Genomic DNA, 19,198 nt, shown 5'->3' with positions numbered 1-19,198 from the left:
ACAGCAGTTAACATTTATCAGAGCTCTCAAAATGAAGCAATAGTCATGATCAAACAGAAGAAAATTTTGAAAATAAGCAGATGAAACAAGTTAAATATTGAAGAAAGATATTTGGAAAAATGTTAGGAAATTACATTTCTGGGACATCATTGACTACCATAGTAGTTTTTCTTTTGAACGTAAAATTAGACTTTGTTCAACAGAACGCATACATTTATACAGCTTTGGAACAACTTGGGGGGGAAGTGATTCATGACAGACCTTTCCTTTTTGGTGTGGAGTATCCATGTAATATTATTTATCAGTAACACAATTTTACAAAACAATTAATCATTTAATAATAATAAATTTTATTGTTAACTTACATTTTTTATAATTAACAATTCAAACAGTTGATCAAGTGAAGTATGACCAAGGTTTAATATGATTCAGATCATATACAGACTGCTCGGTTTCACTGAAAACCTTCAATCTCAAATACTACATAATTTATATCAGAAACCTCACCTGCAGCTATAATCTTTTTCCTTTTGGTTCTCCAGTAGTGCAACACTGATGAAATTACACATAATAAAATATGTTCGTGGTCCTCTGATCTGAACAGTGCCTTAAATTTTACAGCTCCCTTGAGAAATGGCTAGCAAATAGACTGCATTAATAACCCAACAATAACAAAGAAAAACCAGTTGCTGTAGGCAAACTGTCAATACTCTGCCCACGTTCTCTTGTACTGATACATAAAGAATAAATGCTAGAGACATAACTGTACTGAAACTGTAAAGCTCAATACAATCGAGCTTTAATTCCTAAAATAATGCTTGCCCTTCATATGGCATCACACCTGATGCAAAAAACAAATTACTGGGTTTTCAAGGTTGGCAGGCGAGTCACTTCGGGAACAACAGGTTTCACATGTGCTAAATAGAGATGAAAGAATTACTTCTCGCCTGTGGGGGACCATTAGCCTTCCACATCCAAGAATGATAAACATCTTGATAAGAAATGATCTAAAACCATCTCTTTTTAATGAATGCTACTCTCCCCTCCCACTCCAGCCTGGGAACCAAAGAAAGTTTGTGCCACTAATGAAGAACATTCTCCAATGCAGACCCTAAATAAAGTCAGACAGAATTAATTACAGTCAGACAGACTGACCTTCTCAGCTTGATAAATCATAAAACTGGATTAAGCAGTGTTAGGTCTGTGGACCTCGATAAACAATCTATTCCCTGGTTTAAGAGCTGTATCGGCCTAAGAAGAGTGTTGAAAGCGTATTACCATACTAAGTTCGGAGTCAAAGTCTATTCTGACTTTCTAAAGTTTTTCTTTCTGCACTTGTCGGATACTTCATGCCATGTACTGGGTCGATTAATTTAGCTATTGATTTTTAAACTCCATCCGACATGAGCCCAAACATCCTCTCTTTGGGAGCAAGTATTTCACGGCTTTAGAAGTAAAAAAAAGTCTCTTTTAGCTATGTTTCTAGAGCAGCTGCATGTTCTGTGCACCTCCTCATGATGAATTCTCCTTTTTGATTGGTACATTTCAATCACAAATCTATTCACAACTCATGACTGACTGAAAGAGATTGAGCACTTGACACTTGCCAAAGAAACTTTCTGCCTATCCAAAACCAAAAACAAGCACCTCAGAACAGTTCTTATTGCCATATGATTTTGAATAAGATATTCAGCAGCTTTTCATAACATACAAAATTATGAAAAGTCTACACCTTCAATTAAAGTCTACTCTGTTATCAACCCAAACAAACAAACTACACTTTGACCAAAAGCAATTCTATAAATTACATTAATTTCGTGTAGCTGTACAAGATTTTATTGGAAGCACCTGGCCCCAAGTATACTTTCGGTCTGTGTTTAGTTATCGGTCTGGCTAGTGGCTAATACTAGAACTATTTATGTGTTATTTGTAACATATTCATCTTCTTTTATATAAATATTTTATTGTATAATAATTGTATTAAATAAAACAATTTGTTCAATGGATCGTAACTTGTCGCATTTAAGTTTTGCCAAATAATGTTTTTTGTAACCCAAACTAATACTGGCAAGACATACTTTTAACTTGCAAGCTAGTGTAATTTACTTGTCATTTCTTTTATCATAAATAATCTACAGGGACTCTATTCTTTGCGGATGTGTACCGGAGGTTAAGTTTGGGCCACAAAAGTGTACACGCACAGTAAAGTTTGTTCATGTTGTTGCCTTGAAACCATCTATATTTCAACATTCCAGCCAAACCTCATGTGAACATGACTTAACAAAACAAAAAGAGTGCATCACACAACCTCCACTCAGTCATTACCTTCGCTGTTTAATTTACACCCATTAACACGCTCAATACTGGACTGACCATTCAAAACAATAACACCCAATTAGATACAGAAAGCCCAATAAAAATATGTGTATTTAAATAGCTCGGCTTAAATACTACCTACTTTGTTTGCAGAAAAAATATATTCTGCAGAGACAGGCAAACACAGAACGTTGCTAAATGCATGGGGCCATTAGAAGAAATTAAAAGGAATGCACTGCAGTTGGCTGCTCTAATGCACTAATGTTATTGATTGTAAGTCATGGTATGAGTTGGAGTCACAGCCCGTAACAATATCATGCAGCCAGCTGAGAGAGGAGAGTGCTGCAATCTCTGATAAACCAGCTCTAAAAGCCCCACCATTGCCCGTCTAACACTGTTTTCCCAACCACTGATGTATAATTGGGTGGAAAGTTGCTGTTGGTGAATGAACCCATCAGAACACCAAAGACAAGATAGTTACAATCGCTTCTGGAGGGTCTGGGTCTATGCAGATTCTTGTGCTGCCTTTAGCCAGTCTGCTTCAGAATGATTTGCCAAAAGGCATTTTCGTCTCAGGAAATCGGTTGAAAAATAACTGGTTTCGATGAGCAAAGACGGCAGGTTTCAAAATGGGTACTTTCTAGTATTACATCAATGCCTGGTTTCACAGACAAGGCTTAAGACTAGCTGTATAGACAAAAATGATTTTTGAGCTGTCTTAACTGAAAATAAATTGCCCTGACACATCTTAAAATATGTGGTTGTGGTCATGTGATGTTTTCATCTAAGGCATTTTAATCAAAGTGACTTAAATATCCTAATTTAATGAAGGCATAGTCATGTTTTAAGCTAAGCCTTGTTTGTGAAACCGGCCGAAGTATAATTAAAACACAGCAAATTTAGTTCTGCATTTACACTTATCAAATTCAACCTGCCCTTGTCAACGTTTAAAAAATGAGGAACTATAAATATTTATTCAGAGTTTACGCTGCATTCTTCTCCAATCTCCCACGGCGTGCCACCATGTCTGACAAAACAGGAGAGCAAAGGTATATACATCAATGCCCCCTCGGATGATGGATAAAGAAATACTGTCATTCCTCACTCAGCCACAGAAGCGTCAGCAAGATAGACCTTCTTGAATGCATGATATCTTTTAGAGCACAAGTATATAATTCAGATACAGTAATGCCTCTCTCTTTAAACAACCGGTTGTAAACAAGCTCACGAACTGACTGACCAATTCAAGTGCAGTCAGCAAATCAAACACTTACTTATCTTGTGTTATTGAACCCTGTCATTAAATTACTGACTATACTTTTCTTAAATTTTCTCAAGAGGAAAGAGAAAAGCTGCTTTTAACTAATATTTGAGAGGGAACTGGTGGTACCGCCCTTAATTTGGTAGCAACAGAATCTTGGGTTGATTAAAGTAAAGGAATCACTAAAACTACATCCAAACATGTTAATTACACTAATAAATCAATTACAAATTAATACAAATCATTGTTTATGATTTAATAATTGTTATTGTATATGTAAACTCTCTTTAAACACTTTTTAAAGCACATCTTGAACAACTAAATTACTGTATGCTATTTTCTTCCTTTATTTGTTGTGAACAACTCGTATAAGAGAACACAGTTCTAGTTCCTTTAATATCAGTGAGTGTTTTTGGGCCCTTCCTTTGATGTTTGATGAACATTATAAACTTCAATCTTCATTATGCGGCTGCCACTTTGAGAGCTAGCGCACTATACTGTAACACACAAGTTTTCCAACCGTTTTATGTTCACAAAACGGAATACTTTTACAAGGATTCTTGCTAATATGGGAATTTTTACGTAATTTTGTGTTTGTAGGTCCATTTAAGGCATGAAAGAGAACTCAGCTTAGTACTCTGACTCCCTTGCCACGTGCATATCTCAAACAACCCGCGAGACCTGAAGGCTTTTAGTGCTTTTTCTTCATGAAAGCTGCATTGATACACATGTTTGGCTTTTATCAATAGCGACTCACAAATAAACGTGATATATATAATTTCATATGTTTTATACAATAGTATACTGCTTAAAATTTAAATTCATGTTTCCTGCATTAGCTTCACACTGCATAAAATACACACAACACATTTCCTTATCTTTGCCGTTTTGTATCTTAGCCGGGGAATTTCTTGTATTCTGGAGGTGGCAAAATACATTTATTTCAGTTCCAAGATTGAGCTCTTCACTTGTCTGTGCTGTCTGTCCTTCCACTTCATCATAGCATTAAATGGGCCTCTTACCTCTATGGGAGAACTGATAGATAAGCAAATTGGTTGAAGGAGGAGAGACGAAAATTAGTTACTGAATGCAGCGCTTGCGCAGTATAACATTTCTGTGAATTATATTCATAATGCGCTAAATTGCATACTGATTATTTTGGCAGTCACACCAATGCAACCATTAAAAAACCGCTGTCGCACCGGCAGGAAAAGTTTGGTTGCAGTCTGTGGCCCTTAATTTGTAATTTGTATTAATTGCGATAATAATTACCAAGATAAAAGCTATTTTATATTTTACATAAATGTACTATATTTTACAAATGTTTTTACTAAAACCTATAACCTGATATTTTGTGTTCCATTACTCATTTGAGACTCTAGCAATTAATCTATAGGTTTTTTTTTCCAAGATATTTTTATTATTATTAAACCTAACATCACTGATGCAAAAGCAAACTGTACTAAACCAAATATGTTAGAATGAATTCATAAAAATTAGCCACCTCGTAAAATCGTTTAGAATTCCTGTGATTGTGTTGCATCAAACCTAAAACGTTTAACTTTTTCTCTCTCTCTCTGTCCGAACACGCACAAAAAAGTTGGAAAACAAACCCACAGGCTTATGGCATCACTTTTGCAATTTAGCATCCTAAAATCAGTGGAGGTATGCACCGTATCACCTTATCAATCCACATTACGGCATGCCTAAGCTGATTTTCAGAAGCCCTGAGCATGAGGCCATGCAGTACACGGCAGTAAATAAAACACATAAATGTGCCACAGCAGACAAGGAGCAGACACTAGCCCATTCAATGATAATAGGAGAGCATTGGTTACCCAAGTTTAAATAATGGCCTCCTGCTGGGGTCAGGTACCCTAGGTGGCTGGATTTATAGAGTTAGCAAATTGCTTTTCTATTCTCTTTCTTTGCCCTTTCTCTCTGCCAGGCCATCCATTTCAACCAATACGAGGATAATGGAATGATGAAAAAGAATGGAGATGATTGGCCTGTTTTTCACTAGCGGAGAGCAGGACGTGTCTCAAGGCCAATGGAAAGCACAGAAAGGCGCTCATCACAGCCACAACTCTCCTGAGACGTTCTATTACGGAGACATTTCTTACAGTACCTTGACACAGCACAAAAATGCTTTATTTTCGGGCATTGTTGAAGATGAGCCCACCGATGATGCCGCTGTCAGTCAGAGTGACTCAGATGACCGAGAATGTGACTTTTCTACTCCAAAGGCTCAGAGCCACATTTGGCATTTTCTTTAGTACAGGTTCACATACCAAATCAAAACCTAAGCAAAAAGAGAGACTGTAGCACTACAGGCAAAACATTACAAGCCAAATATATTCAATGTAACATGTATACCTGACAAACACTACTAATGGTCAGCAATAGCATATAGCATTTAGCAAATAAATGAAGCTTTTCAGGAACTGGCATATCTTCCAGAAAATGCAGATCTAGCTCATTTAAACCACTATGGATTATGCCACTAAAAGTAGAAGCTTCAAAATCAACTTCGAATATGATTATAAAGGTTTTTCTCTCTGTGAATCTGATGTGCCACAGGATGCTCAATGTGTCTGCTCTAATTCCTGACATTTTTAGATCACACTTCTAAGGTAAACTTCTCCTGATACTGTTTTGTGTACAAGGCTCTGTCTGAACAAATAAACAAAGCTGTCCAAACGCATGCCGACAATAAACCGAGGAAAACAAATCACAGAGAAAATAAGTTACAATTTTAGAAGTCTAGCAACACATGTTGTTGAACATTGCACCAATAAATGTTCCTTTCACAGGATTTCAAAATGTGCACAAAACAGCGTAGTTATACAACTGGATGTTCCTCAGTCAATTATTTACCATCAGAAAATACAAAATTGTATAAAACACACATTGAATAAAACGACTACAAGGGTGGGAATAAACATGATCTGTAAAAATGAAAAAATTTAGAACAGTGACAAAAAAAAACTTTAAATGAAGAGAGATACATTTTTCAGACGTGAATAAAGAGGGGCGATCATGAATTGCTATAAACGCTGAATGACTCTTGAGCATAACAAACAGGATCAGCTCATGATCACTTCAGCAGGATCACTGTCGCACCTCTTCACTCCTTCACTACCGTGGACATCATCAGCGTTCAACATCATTCAAATAAGCCTAGACACTCTTTTTTCAGATACTGTTCAGCATGAACAGCCACCAGCTCAAAGGGCTGTCGGCGATTCAAAGAGCATCAAAGGACAACCCTCAACAGAGCCTTAAACGAACCGTCAACCTCGCATACACGCTAACTGTCGCATGATTTCGAAATGTAGGGATAAGATTGATACAAACGTCAAAAGCACGCACGTTTTGTGAAGTTACCTTCAAAGTCTTGCTATAAAGAAGCTGAATAATCAATAATTGCGAAGTAACTTAGAGGACCAAACTAACACGGATTTATTTCCAGCGGCGATTCCTTACAGAGCCTTTAAAGAACTGCATGGTCTTTAAAAGCAGTTGATCAAGTCTCCGACACCGCAAAACAATTCAACGTTACTTGCAAAGATTCTTGTTTGTTGTCGGTTAAATAAGGCAAACTGATGTGATGTAAATCTGTACAAGAGATCTTAAATGTTTGCAATTCACATCAAAGCCTGTTTGCATCAACAACACAGCGCAGGCTTGATCTTTCGCGGGGTTTAAAATTTAAACAAGTAGAAACCTACGACTCTAACCGTCGCCGTACATCAAACCTGTCATGTGCAATAAACGCTTACCTTTTTCTGCCAAACGCGAGAAACCGTGAAAGTGAAGCACTTCAGATTTCCATTTAACGCGAATGCTCAGCCGAATAGAAAGCGACGGGATGAGAGCGAAGTGATGAACAGCCAGCCGTTGACGAACGGAAAATATCTCATAAATTAACCAGGACATCAGCCGAGAAAGGTGTGTCGCGTGCGTTTGTGTAGTTTTGCGCTTGAACGATTCATCGTTTTACGTCCCGCTACCGCTTTAATTCGCGACAGCATCAGTTGTAATCCCGGATGCGTGCGAGCATTCTTCATTCACTCCAGATGAAGTTTGCTGGACGGCACCGTGACGCGATCGGGTTGAAAATAGAACGGCTCGAATGAGATGCTGTGCGTCGGTGTGAGGAATCTCCGGAGTCCGTTTGGAACGCAAAGATTTGTCACGGAGTCGATGGCGCTCACATTCACGAGACAGGTCGCAAAATGTAAAGCAGTACATAAGTTTGCTCTTATATTGCCTGGATGCGGAATTTTTCAATAGGGGATTTAAACCAAGTTACTTGTGCTGTGTTTACAGCTTTCTTTATATATGATGTGCTTTATTATTTTTAAAAGGTGCAAATTAATCCGAGGGGTTTTCTTTTATTAAAATATAGGATGTGTATCATTTGTTATAAATCCAGATCGAGGTCTGTAAGCAACAACCAGAACACCATTCCAAACATGTTGATTACGCATCTGGTTTATACACGTTTTCCAAAAAAACGAACTGTTTTAACAATGAAGTTCATTCAAATGAGAATACTAAATAGACACCACTTAAGTAGTGATGTAGTTCTTGTATATTTTTAAAATGATAAGTAGAATCATCTGGCTTTTTTATTCCCAAACGCATTCTTTAAATCTATAGTGGTATCATAAAAAAACATTTAGTTATTGCACCTATCAGCCAAGTATTTACAGTACAAACACGTCAAGTTTAGAACTTGAAGTCTAATGGCCAAACAGATGGATCTTTCAATTAAAGAGAAATGGCAAACGTCGGCAACAGACTGCTTTACCTCATGCTAGATTGGAAAAAGGAGCTGTTTTAATCCGAGATTGGTCAGATACAAGCTGCATTTGGCTAACAAAAGCGAAGGCTGTGTGTTAAACTTTGACAATGAGCATCCATTTGAAATCAATATAAAATAAATAATGAATGTTGTATTTTAAATGTAAGTAAAGCCGTGTATAGACCATTTTGCGAGACATAAACAACAGTGGTCCAGAAACCCTTTCCGTGTCCATTTCGTAACACTACCAACAGAACTTTTAGAACTGAAGAGAAATTACATTTTAAGATTTCGTTAAATTCACGAAAGTAATAAAGAAATCTAACAGGACGTGTTTCTTGACCAGTGTGGTTTACGTCTCCAAAACGGTCTAAAAACTTTAACCATGATTTTTTTTTCTACAATTATAAAAAATCTTTCAGTTTTTTGAGCACAGAAAAAACATTTGGCAAAATTATCTACAACACTAGACGAAGCACAAAGAACTAAATGGTTTTCATGAAAAATAATGTACATTTACAAAGTATTTACAGTTACGATGGTAACATAGTCTCTGACTGGGATTATGAAATATATACACGTTAACTGAAACCGAGATTAGGCCCCCTGACATTTGGACGTACTGGAAGCATCAAGGCTGACTTGCAGGCTGTCGGTCATCTTGACTACTCAAAGAAGAAGAGCTGTGGCCTGTGTTGGTCTGAATAAAGTTGTTGAGGCCATCAAAGCCTTGATTAAAGAGAAACTCCATGTACCAGTTCCAATACTTTCCAGTCTGTAAACAAATATGGTTATCGTTTGGTATATTAGAGCAGGATGTTGAGATATTACAGGTACCTTTAATAAAAAGCAGCTTCGTTACCTTTATGGAACCAAGATCTACATCCTTCATCTCTGGCCAACACTGATAAAGAGAACACATAAATATTCATTGTTCTCCATCTGTTTGAAATCTTAGTGGAACACTGCTTACTGTCACAGGCGGACCAAAAAAGGTACTTGTATTATTAAAGATGATGAAAACTCCTGTCTCACACAGCTTCCATGAATTATAAAATGTAATTCTGTATTAATGGATCCCTCATAAATTATACATTAAAACCACATTTATTTCTCCTTGCCCAATCCTAAAGTTATTAGCAAAAAGTGAAGGCAGCGCTAGCCGCTTCAGTGACAAGTTTTACACGTAATGTAATATACTCATCCAATTAGCTAAATGTCATTCCTTTGCTCCAAATGAAATGACAGTTAAGCATCAGTGTACCACCGTGAGATCTTGTGGCTTTCAATGTCACAAGTGCTTACCTTCTGGTGAAATTCAACGGCGTAGCTGAAAAGCGCTGGGTGGTGGATTAGGTCGAAGCGGCACCAAGGTTCGGCCACCTTGCTTAGAGCTATTAGATCCTTGTCGATCTCAAGGTCCGAGCCAGGAAGGCACCATGAAGAGTTCCACATGGAGTTCACCATGGCTTGAAGATTTCGATTGAACTCCTTGTACGTATTTCGGCTTATGTGAAATGTTTGCTGTAATGTAATGTAGATGCATGTTAAAATGACCAGGTGTTTAGGAGTAAAACAATATCTGTCAATCAAGGGTTCTTAAGCCATATCATATACTTCAGCCTGTATATTTTACATGTCCTTTCCCTAAATAAACTCTTTCAGCACATACACAATATGGTTCAATTATTATAGGCTGCACTGTGGCCATGACTGAAGGGCTTCCATTTGATCAATTAAAATGTCAGGCCAAACCCACATATCAATGCCACCTACTCCCTACTGGATTCAACATAAAACACACATTTCATCCCAAACAGAAATTGTGAGGAGTACACAAACCGCCTCTGGGTGCTTCATCATATGTTCTTGAAGCACAGCTTGAGGGACTTTATAATTTACCCACTGTGCGTACATTATTTAGAAATCCAACCCCTAATAGGGCCTAAGCAAAGTCATGAAAAGCCTACTGTGTGTTTGTGTTATGACCATTACCTCTCTCTGCTTCTCTTGTCTCTTAGCCAAGGTCAGATTCTTCCTGTACCTGAGGAATGGAAATGTTTTTTTTTTTTATAACGTGAGCATGTTAGGTTAATACAGTTTGATCAAAAGAAGAAAACAGTCTCTTATTATGAGACTCAAAAATTGAAAAGAATCAGATTCAAGGAAATTCTCATTGAGGTTGATACTTTTTGCAGATCTTACAATTACAAAAGAATGCTCTACGATATTATTATATATGTTGAAGAATCTAATTTTACTCTTTCACCGCCATTGACAAGTTATCTCCTCATTTAAAGAAAACACTTCACCGCCAAAGACCAGTTTCTACAGCAATCAGTGTTAGTACTGTTTTACAGCAGGTGGCGCTATTACACACCTTTTGGAAAAAGTACATAATCCAAGAACCTAGACTGTATATGTTTGAGCGTTTTTTAATGATTGTTCTGAGTGGAATCTGGGCGGAATCTTTGACAAAAAACAATTATCTCAGCTGTTTAATCAAAGTGGTGCATTTTTGAAGAAACCTACCCACATCTACGGAGTGATAAAAAAAGAACAAATGTAGATAGAAGAATAGAATCTTTTGTTTGAAAGCTGAGATTATGTTCTTTCATTTGACATATTCTTTGTTCATATATTCTTTACAATAAATGTACTGTGAGCCATTCAATTTGGGTGATTTTTTTTTAAAACGCTGGCGTAGGCTGGCAATTTTTTTAAAGAGGCTGGTGGCGAATGAGTTAAGTGATGAGCACTAGTTTTCACACATTATTAAAAAGCAAAAGAAAAATGTGTTTACAACGGAAGCCTTGTTGGCAGGTAGCAACATGTATAATTGTTGAAAAATAAATGTATGTATAGCCAAAGTGCAACAATTGTTTCCTAGTGGTATCATCTACACCTTTGTATATACAAAAATAATATCACGCTAGCAGCAAAAAAAAAAAAATATATAAAGAGAGTGAGATTTCTCTATATCTTCCAATACACTGGAATAAATGCCAATTCACCAGTACTGGCTTGATATCCAGTCTTTCCAATGGCACAGTACAAAGGCTTGTGTGCCGAAGCAGAAGAAAGGATCTTCATACTTCATTTCATCTATTGCTTACAGGCAGCATGTCATGGCAAAATAAAGCATTTGAAGGTTCGGGCATTTCTCCTCAGCTCAGCCAGAAGCAAACAGGTGAGCACAGTCAATAACTTGCTTTCACCCGGCTCATTCATCCAGAAACATTTCTTGAGACGCCTTGCATTAGGCTGATCACGTTCATTTTGAAAGCAGAGAATGTTCTGAATGGCGCGTAAAACAAAGAAAAGGCTTACTAAAGCTCACATTTCGTACCTGTACATGATGTAGCCTAGTCGATCCACACTGACTGAGTCTGTTGCGAAGAGCGCTGGGTAGAAAACACCCGCCGGGAGCATGATGATCAAGGGTAAGCTGAACTTTAAAAACATGTCACATACCTACACATGACAGAAAGAATGCGTCCATAAGCACCAAGAGATTTAACCATATCAGCCAAATCAGACACACATACAAATCTTAGTGAAATAGCGGCTGATGTCATGTCGCCAAGAACATTGCGTTAATTAAGTTAATCATAGCTGAGTGTACCGTCTCATAGAAGGCAAGTGTCTGGTTGAGCAGTAGCACATGGCAGTTCTCCAGACGGAGTCCCTCAGATGCCAGCAATCCAACAAAACGCACCAGCTCCATGACAGAGTCCATGAACCCAGACAGGGACATAGCCCTAGGAAGAAATAAGCACAATTCGTTTCACTTACACTTTTTTGAGAGTGTTAATGAAATTAGTTCTCCTTGTAGTTTACACTATATTCTTAGACGAGTATCAATTGCCTTTAAAATTAAATATCACCTACTATATACCAGATGTGTCTTTGTGCTACGCTTTGTGGCAGCCACACAATTCTTGCAGTACAGAGACTCAAAGCAAAAAGAAATAATGGGTATATCACAGTGAGGCATGGCACACCATAGCAGTCAAACAGGGTTTTGCCCTTGATCATAATTTCTCCTTCAGCTGTGCACCTCAGTAATGTAATAAAAAATAACCAAATCAGCAGTGAGGGAGAAGCAATGCACGGCAGGCAAGGGGGGAAAGAACACGCACTTCATTACACCCCATTCCACAGAGCGCTTTCAATGTGTGCAAGGTTCAGATTGAGCCTGACCACAGGTGCGGTTCATAGATCTCTTTTACATGTAAAATATAAAGAAATGTGCAGTTGTAAAGCTCAGGCTGGGAGTTTAAAATTCAATCACTGAAGTGTGGTCACATTTTGGGGGATTATTTCTGTACTACAACTTTTTTGACAGAGTGAACACACAGTAAAGTGCATTAAAGAGAGAACTGACAATTTCTTTGTGTGAATTTATGTCAGCTGGACATAACGCTGGAAGGGTTTGATCTGACTGATTTATAAAAAGCAAAATGATCAATTGAACTAACACATAATCCTGGTTACATTGACCAAAAAACAACAATGAACAAAGTTTTAAGGTTTTTCTTAAAAAATAATCCATAAATTGTGGACACGACCCCAACCAAAGTGTAAGCTTAAGGAGAATCTACTGACCGAAATGCAATATAATATACATAACTATGCTTTCAGAGGTGTTTAAAGACCTTACATAATGAAGTGTTGTGATTTATTACCTTAGAATGAGTTATTTCTATCTACATACACCACGGGTCCTCTAACATGGAATTTACAATGTTGTTTCTAAAGAAGCCCGAAACGGACAAACTGCTCTACAGAGCGCGTTTCATAAATATGTTATCTCATTCATCAAGAAGTGAAAAGGGGGAGGGGTGGAGTGAGCCATTGGTTGCAATTTGCAACCTCGCCGCTAGATGCCGCTTAATTTCAATGACATGTCCTTTAACTATTAGTAATATATATTCACAATTTTGCACTTTTGACTAAATATTTTGATTGAAACCTTCCAATGCTTCTGGGTACTCACATGGTGCTATTGCTGTTGAGGCTGATGTCCAAGCCGCCCTTCACCACGCTGACTGAATGCCATGTCAGCCACTTCACCAGCATGTTGTTCAGACACTCAATGACACTACACTGTGGAAGACAATGTAAAACGGCACATTCAGATAAGGGCTAAAAGAAAATCAAACCTGCTTTCAACCACTGCGAGCTTAATCAAAACACCACCCCAACATCATCACAGGAGGTCTAAAGATGCCGCAGACTCATCTGGAAAGACTAATTTACTCATGGCTGGATTGTTTAAGCATTCGTTGACACAATCTGGCTCATGCTCGGTCCGATACACCCAGGATGAAAGCGAGAGGCATACAAAGAAAAGCAAATGGGAGGAATTAAAAATGCATACCAACCTTGAAAAACACGGTGGAGGTAAAATACAGCTGCTTCAGTGGCTCGAAAAGGAGCTTCCTCATGTCTGCGCAGAAAAGAAGAAATAATTAAATTACAGCTTTATGCATGAAGCAATACATTTTTTTCAAAACATTTGAAGTGATAACTGATTCTCATTCAGGGGAAAAGTCTAAACGTGTTCCTAACTAGCATGATTGAAATAACTTGATATTTATACAACAGCCGAGTAGCTTTTTTTCCTCCCAAATGTACTCCACCAGAACTACGTGGGATACTCACAGAAGCTGGGCATTAAGGGAATGTCACTGAGAAGATCCAGAATCTGCGGCCGGAGCAGACAGCCGTCCCACAAACTCAGGAACTTATAAAGAAAACTCTCTGTGCTGGAGAAACTCTCCTGAGAAAAACGCAAATACAGTAAGTGTCAGCATGTCAACTGGAGAATTTCACAAGTACCCAAACGAAGCAAGCCAAAAAAACAGATTGATAGATGTGCTAGGCTTTTATGGAATACACTGCCAAATATTTCTAACATTGAAGATCCAACCTTGAAGCTGCCAATGTTAATCTCCTATTGGGTATTATTTGTCTTCTACTGGATTGTGTTACCTGTAGGAACTGCTGTGAGGAGAGGATGGTGCTCAGGAAACGACAGGCTTCAGAAGTGTTGTCAGAACTCCCATCCACAGGACACAGTAAAAACTCTGCGCAAAACATGAAATGTAACCGCGTTGTGGTTCTGCACGTGACTCAGAAAATATCTACTGCATGTTGACAAGCAGGGAGACACTAGAGAATATGCTATCATTTGTCTGAAAATGTTTGGTAATGCATAAGAAGAAATTTACCCTCTTGCAACGAGTGCCCAAGCCAAAAGTTAAGGCGCAGGAAGGCTGACTCATCCTGCACACAGTCGAGGTAGTGCAGAGACAGGGCCGATCCGAGAAGAGAACCCATCTGGGCAGGCAGCTGAAAAACATTAAAGACATTAAGCAATGAAACACTACCAATTTGCATTTGTGCTACACAGACACACTATATCATAACCAAAGAGCTGTCAAAACAACTCCAGGCAAAATAAATGGATTCGGCCGTTCTTTGGCTCCTTTGAGACCTGTGCTGAAATTCACAGTTTACGAACAGTTAAGATACACACACAATTCAAACATTCTCTCAGATGACTAGATGGTATAACGCTGTAATTTCTATCACTCTATAAACATATGCTTCTCAATATGGGAATTAGTGAATAATAAACAAATGTAACTTGGTGACAGATTGACAACGGACATGGTTGAGTCTTACTGTAACTAAAGAGCAAACGCATCATTCATCTAATAAGCGACTGGTTCTAATGATAGGGGTGCGACAGAGAGAAAGAATCAATGATGCTTCCCTACGGCCATGACAGATTTTTTTTCAAAAGACTCATTTCACAGGCTGCTTCCTCTATCCTTTCCTCTTGCAAACTTCCAGAATCACCTTAAACATGTTGTTACCATTCCCTGACGAAATGTCTCTTTTCAACATTGTGTAGAATGAAGTATATATGTCCACAAGCCTTTAAAGAGATTTACTAAGATCTTCCAAGTCTGTGGATTTGTTAGACATAAAACGTTTGTTAAGTGCTTTTGGATGACGTAAACATTTTAAGACTTGTCAATTCGCGAGGCCATATACTGTTTGGTACTTATAGTATTAAACAGTATTGAACATACTTGAAATTTTATGAAAAGAACTAAAAATGTTATGACAACAAAAACAGGATCCATTTACATTGATGAATACTTCAACTGCTCTAAAAAAATGATAGTGAAGAAATATTATTATTATTTTAAGTAACATTATAAGCTTATTTGCTTGCCATTTTAAGTTACCATTATGGCCCATTTTTGCAATCAGTTTTGTAAAAGCTTAGCGCCATCAAGTGGCCAACCCACAATAATGTGCCGCTTTTAAATGTAGAAATCAGACTAGAACACAAAAATAATAATATGTACAAAATATCTATTAATCTGTTTGTTAGCGGAAATATATTAATTTGAATGTGGTTTTCATAGTCTTAATCAATGAGGCTTTATAGGGAGTAGAAAATACAATTAAAAAACAGCATTTGTTTAAACTTTAAGAGCCACTTTCAGGCTACAAAGCTTTAGCCATTATGGTTATCTGACTGGAACTCTCAATTTCGAACCCTGTCGTGTCTTGAAAATGATAAAAAAAAGTCACGTTCTTATGCCCTGCACAGCACTGGATCTTATTGAATTCATACGGAGCAGTATGTTGTAAAACGTTGTGTGAAATAGAAGATCCTTTTGTGTGCATTACCTCTATATTATCAATGTTCTCCAGCAGCTGTTTGAAAGAACGGAGCTCCTGCAGACCAAAGACCTTCCCTTTGGAGTTGCTGTGGAAAACTGAGCTCAAGGGAGGTATCTCAAGGTGATGCAGTTTCTATGGACACCAGAAAGCAAGAATCATTTATTAAGCCGAATCTGCACAGCTGAGTGAAGGCTGCTAAAATTCACGGCAATTATGTTATGCCACATAAAAGCCATTTTAAAAGGCAATTAAAATAAAACGTTTAGTCTTACGACTTAGTCATGATTGTATTTCTATTTCTTTGTTTAATTTTCTTGTCTTTATGCAAAATCATTTCCCATGGCTTCTATGTTTATGCCGAGAGACATGTTTAATATTAAAAACTACTTTTAGTTTGAAATGGAACAACATCCCTAAGATTTCAGTGAGGACATCATACCCTCTTTCTGGATAATGGCTTCTCTTTCACATCCAGACTCAGGCTCTGGTCATCCAGAACTGCACCCTTGTTTTTCCTTTGCACAGCACTCAGGGACACTTTCCAAGGAGCGTTGTAATTCTTAAAACCAGTCTTCAAGGGAAAAAAAGGTTGAGAAAATTGCAGTTTTTGAAAACACATCCTGAAACACCAGTTTTGTCAGAGAACAGAATAATAAATAAATACTAACCCTTCCTCTTGATGGAACAGAGACTGTCACTAAGTCTGGCCGGAACACTTTATAGAGTGCCAGAAGTTGTGTGAGAAAAGGCTGTCTGCCCTACAACAGTGAAAAGTCATTCACATATTAAATGTTTTTAAATCACAATTTTATACATCCATTTTATTTAAAATAAAGGGGATCAAATGGTTTGAAACTATTGTTAAAAATCACATTCGTACCATTTTGGCCTGAATGTCCAAGAGTTTCCTCACTCTGTATGGATGGACTGTGAAAGGAAGAAACAGAATAAGAATAATGTTCAGCTTTACATGTAGATATGATGTTGCGGCATTCACGAACATACACAAATTAAACCACTTAGTGAACAACCTACCATGTTCTCTCATTGTTAAAAGATACAACAGGTGACAGATGAACGGGCACTAAAGGAGAAAATGACACAATGATTAAATCAACAATTCAAAAATAGTAAAAAATATATACAGCAGTTTCTATGGCAATACATTTTTTAACTTAAAGATATTTGGAACAAAAGTAGGAAAAATTAAAATAGTAGTCAAAGGTGTCCTAGAACGGTTTGCTTTCCTAAATTCTTCAAAAGATCTCATTTTGTGTTCAAACGAACAAAAAAATGATACAATAATTTTTCATGCTATGGTAGTCAATGATGTCCCAGAAATGTCTTCTTTGTGTTCAACAGAACAAAGAAATGAATACAGTTTTGGAACAATTAGAGAGTGATTAAATGATGACAGATTTTTGTTTTTGGGTGGACTACCCCTTTTAAATCGGAACTAGCAATGAACAGTTGATAAGACAAACGTACCAGATTTTCTTCAGTCACAAAGCTGAAAATGAACCCATAAATTGACCTCAAGTGGTCTTTGCAGTCAATCAAGTCAAACACGGTGAGTACCCAACGGACAAAGAAAACCTAAAAGATAAGGTTATTTAGAGAATCAGATCAATTTTCGGTGATGTAAATATTACAGAATTAAGTCACCAGTTACTAGACAACCAACAGTTCCTTACCTGTGCGTTCATTGGCATTTTCCCAACACAGAGCCACGACATCCCTCTCACAATGGCCTCCTGTGGCACAACTGTGGCAGGTATCAGAAATTTAAGCACTCGAGTGCAATTGGCAGTTCCTGTTGAATCAATTTGAAGCAACTACTCAGTAAAATACAGCAAAAATGTTTTATGCAACAATGTTCATGTTAAACCATGAGTATGTTTCTACTTATGGAATAAAAGTAAATGACTTTACCTGCATTGAGGCTTAAAGCCATATCTAGAAGCATTGCGATGGCATCTGGATGGAGACCATTACTGAGGGCAACCGTCTCCACAACCACCAGGCTTCTCTCCAGCTCATCATTCCCTCTAACCACTGTGCTAGCTTCCACTGTTAAGTACACAAAAACGGCTACAGTCATTCTGGAAAAACTGTACAAATTTTAACGGACTACAAATACCACGGTGAACCATCAGCTGTTTACCATTTTAAGGATTTTGGAGTTATAGGATTTAAAGGCATAGTTAACCCAAAAATCAAACCTTAATGGCTTTCATTCATCTGCAGAACACAAAGGAAGATATGTTAAAGAATGTTGGTATCCGAACAATGGTGGTATCCATTGACTTGCATTGCATTGGTTTGTTCGATTACCAAACTTCTTCAAAATACCTTATTTGGTGTTCTACTGAGAGAAGTCTTACAGGTTTTAAATGACAAGAGGCAGAGTAAATAATAACAGAAAATGCATTTTTGGGTGACCTATCCTTATTATACTGATCTATTGGTTCCTTTTCATTAGACAACATCCCACCAACAGAGCTCAACACATTACCAATCGTATCCAAATAAAAGAATATGATTCAAATTATAACCATTAAACGCACTGTTTTAGTTTTAATTGACTTTCCCAGTAGTGAAACAATTGTTAAAAGCTAAAACAGTTTGTAAAAAAACAGTTAACTACCACTGTTTACTTTATATGAACATAACAACAAATAAGCTAACTTGGTCGCCACCACATCAGATGGCATATTGTGGTTGTATAGTGTAAGATCAAATAGTATTTAGGGTTAATATACGCTGCTGCATATGGATGTTGTTTATTTTGAGAGTTTGTTTTGTTTTGTATTGTTATTTTCTATTTCACTCACCCCGAGAAAGATACTTCACAGCAAGCCCAAATGGATTCGCCTCGCCTTTCTTCTTTTCTTTTTCCGCCAAACGTAAACTCCGGTTGCTTGCAGTGGATACGGTTGAATCTGTTCCTCCGGATTGATCCGGCGCTAACCCGGTCGGGTTAGATAATTCGGCCATTATTTGTGCTACATAATATTATTTATTGTGTTTTCGAGTGTGCGTCTCACTCTCTTCGAAACACCATTCAAACCAAACGCCAAACCAAACGCGACCGTTTAGAC

The 19,198-nt window shown here is 37.5% G+C and overlaps 2 protein-coding genes across 4 annotated transcripts in view; both read right to left on the bottom strand.

Moving 5' to 3' along the window:
- Nucleotides 1–7,886, bottom strand: part of drp2 (dystrophin related protein 2) — a 106,934-nt gene extending 99,048 nt beyond the window's left edge. The window contains exon 1 of one of the 3 annotated variants that reach the window (XM_056769490.1): nt 7,360–7,886. In XM_056769490.1, the coding sequence (XP_056625468.1) occupies nt 7,360–7,516 (157 nt within the window). In that variant the 5' untranslated portion in view covers nt 7,517–7,886. The remainder of the gene's footprint in view (nt 1–7,359) is intronic. The other 2 variants (XM_056769487.1, XM_056769486.1) reach the window with 2 other exon arrangements.
- A 514-nt stretch (nt 7,887–8,400) lies between these two features.
- On the bottom strand, nt 8,401–19,188 carry cenpi (centromere protein I). Its single transcript, XM_056769734.1, has 20 exons — nt 18,932–19,188; nt 18,030–18,167; nt 17,792–17,910; nt 17,586–17,693; nt 17,133–17,181; nt 16,978–17,024; nt 16,766–16,855; nt 16,537–16,668; nt 16,104–16,229; nt 14,624–14,744; nt 14,385–14,479; nt 14,055–14,172; nt 13,775–13,839; nt 13,387–13,496; nt 12,013–12,148; nt 11,737–11,861; nt 10,383–10,431; nt 9,693–9,911; nt 9,250–9,291; nt 8,401–9,162 (listed from the first exon to the last, which is right to left on the bottom strand). Exons 1-20 carry the CDS (start codon nt 19,092–19,094, stop codon nt 9,019–9,021), a joined length of 2,196 nt encoding a protein of 731 aa, XP_056625712.1. The 5' UTR covers nt 19,095–19,188; the 3' UTR covers nt 8,401–9,018.
- Nucleotides 19,189–19,198: the final 10 nt, after the last annotated feature.

This window comes from Triplophysa dalaica, chromosome 16 (genome assembly GCF_015846415.1).
Source record: "Triplophysa dalaica isolate WHDGS20190420 chromosome 16, ASM1584641v1, whole genome shotgun sequence".
NCBI classification, from domain to species: Eukaryota; Metazoa; Chordata; class Actinopteri; order Cypriniformes; family Nemacheilidae; genus Triplophysa; species Triplophysa dalaica.
Note: the sequence above shows the minus strand (reverse complement) of the source record. Positions and strands in the feature narration are given on the sequence as shown.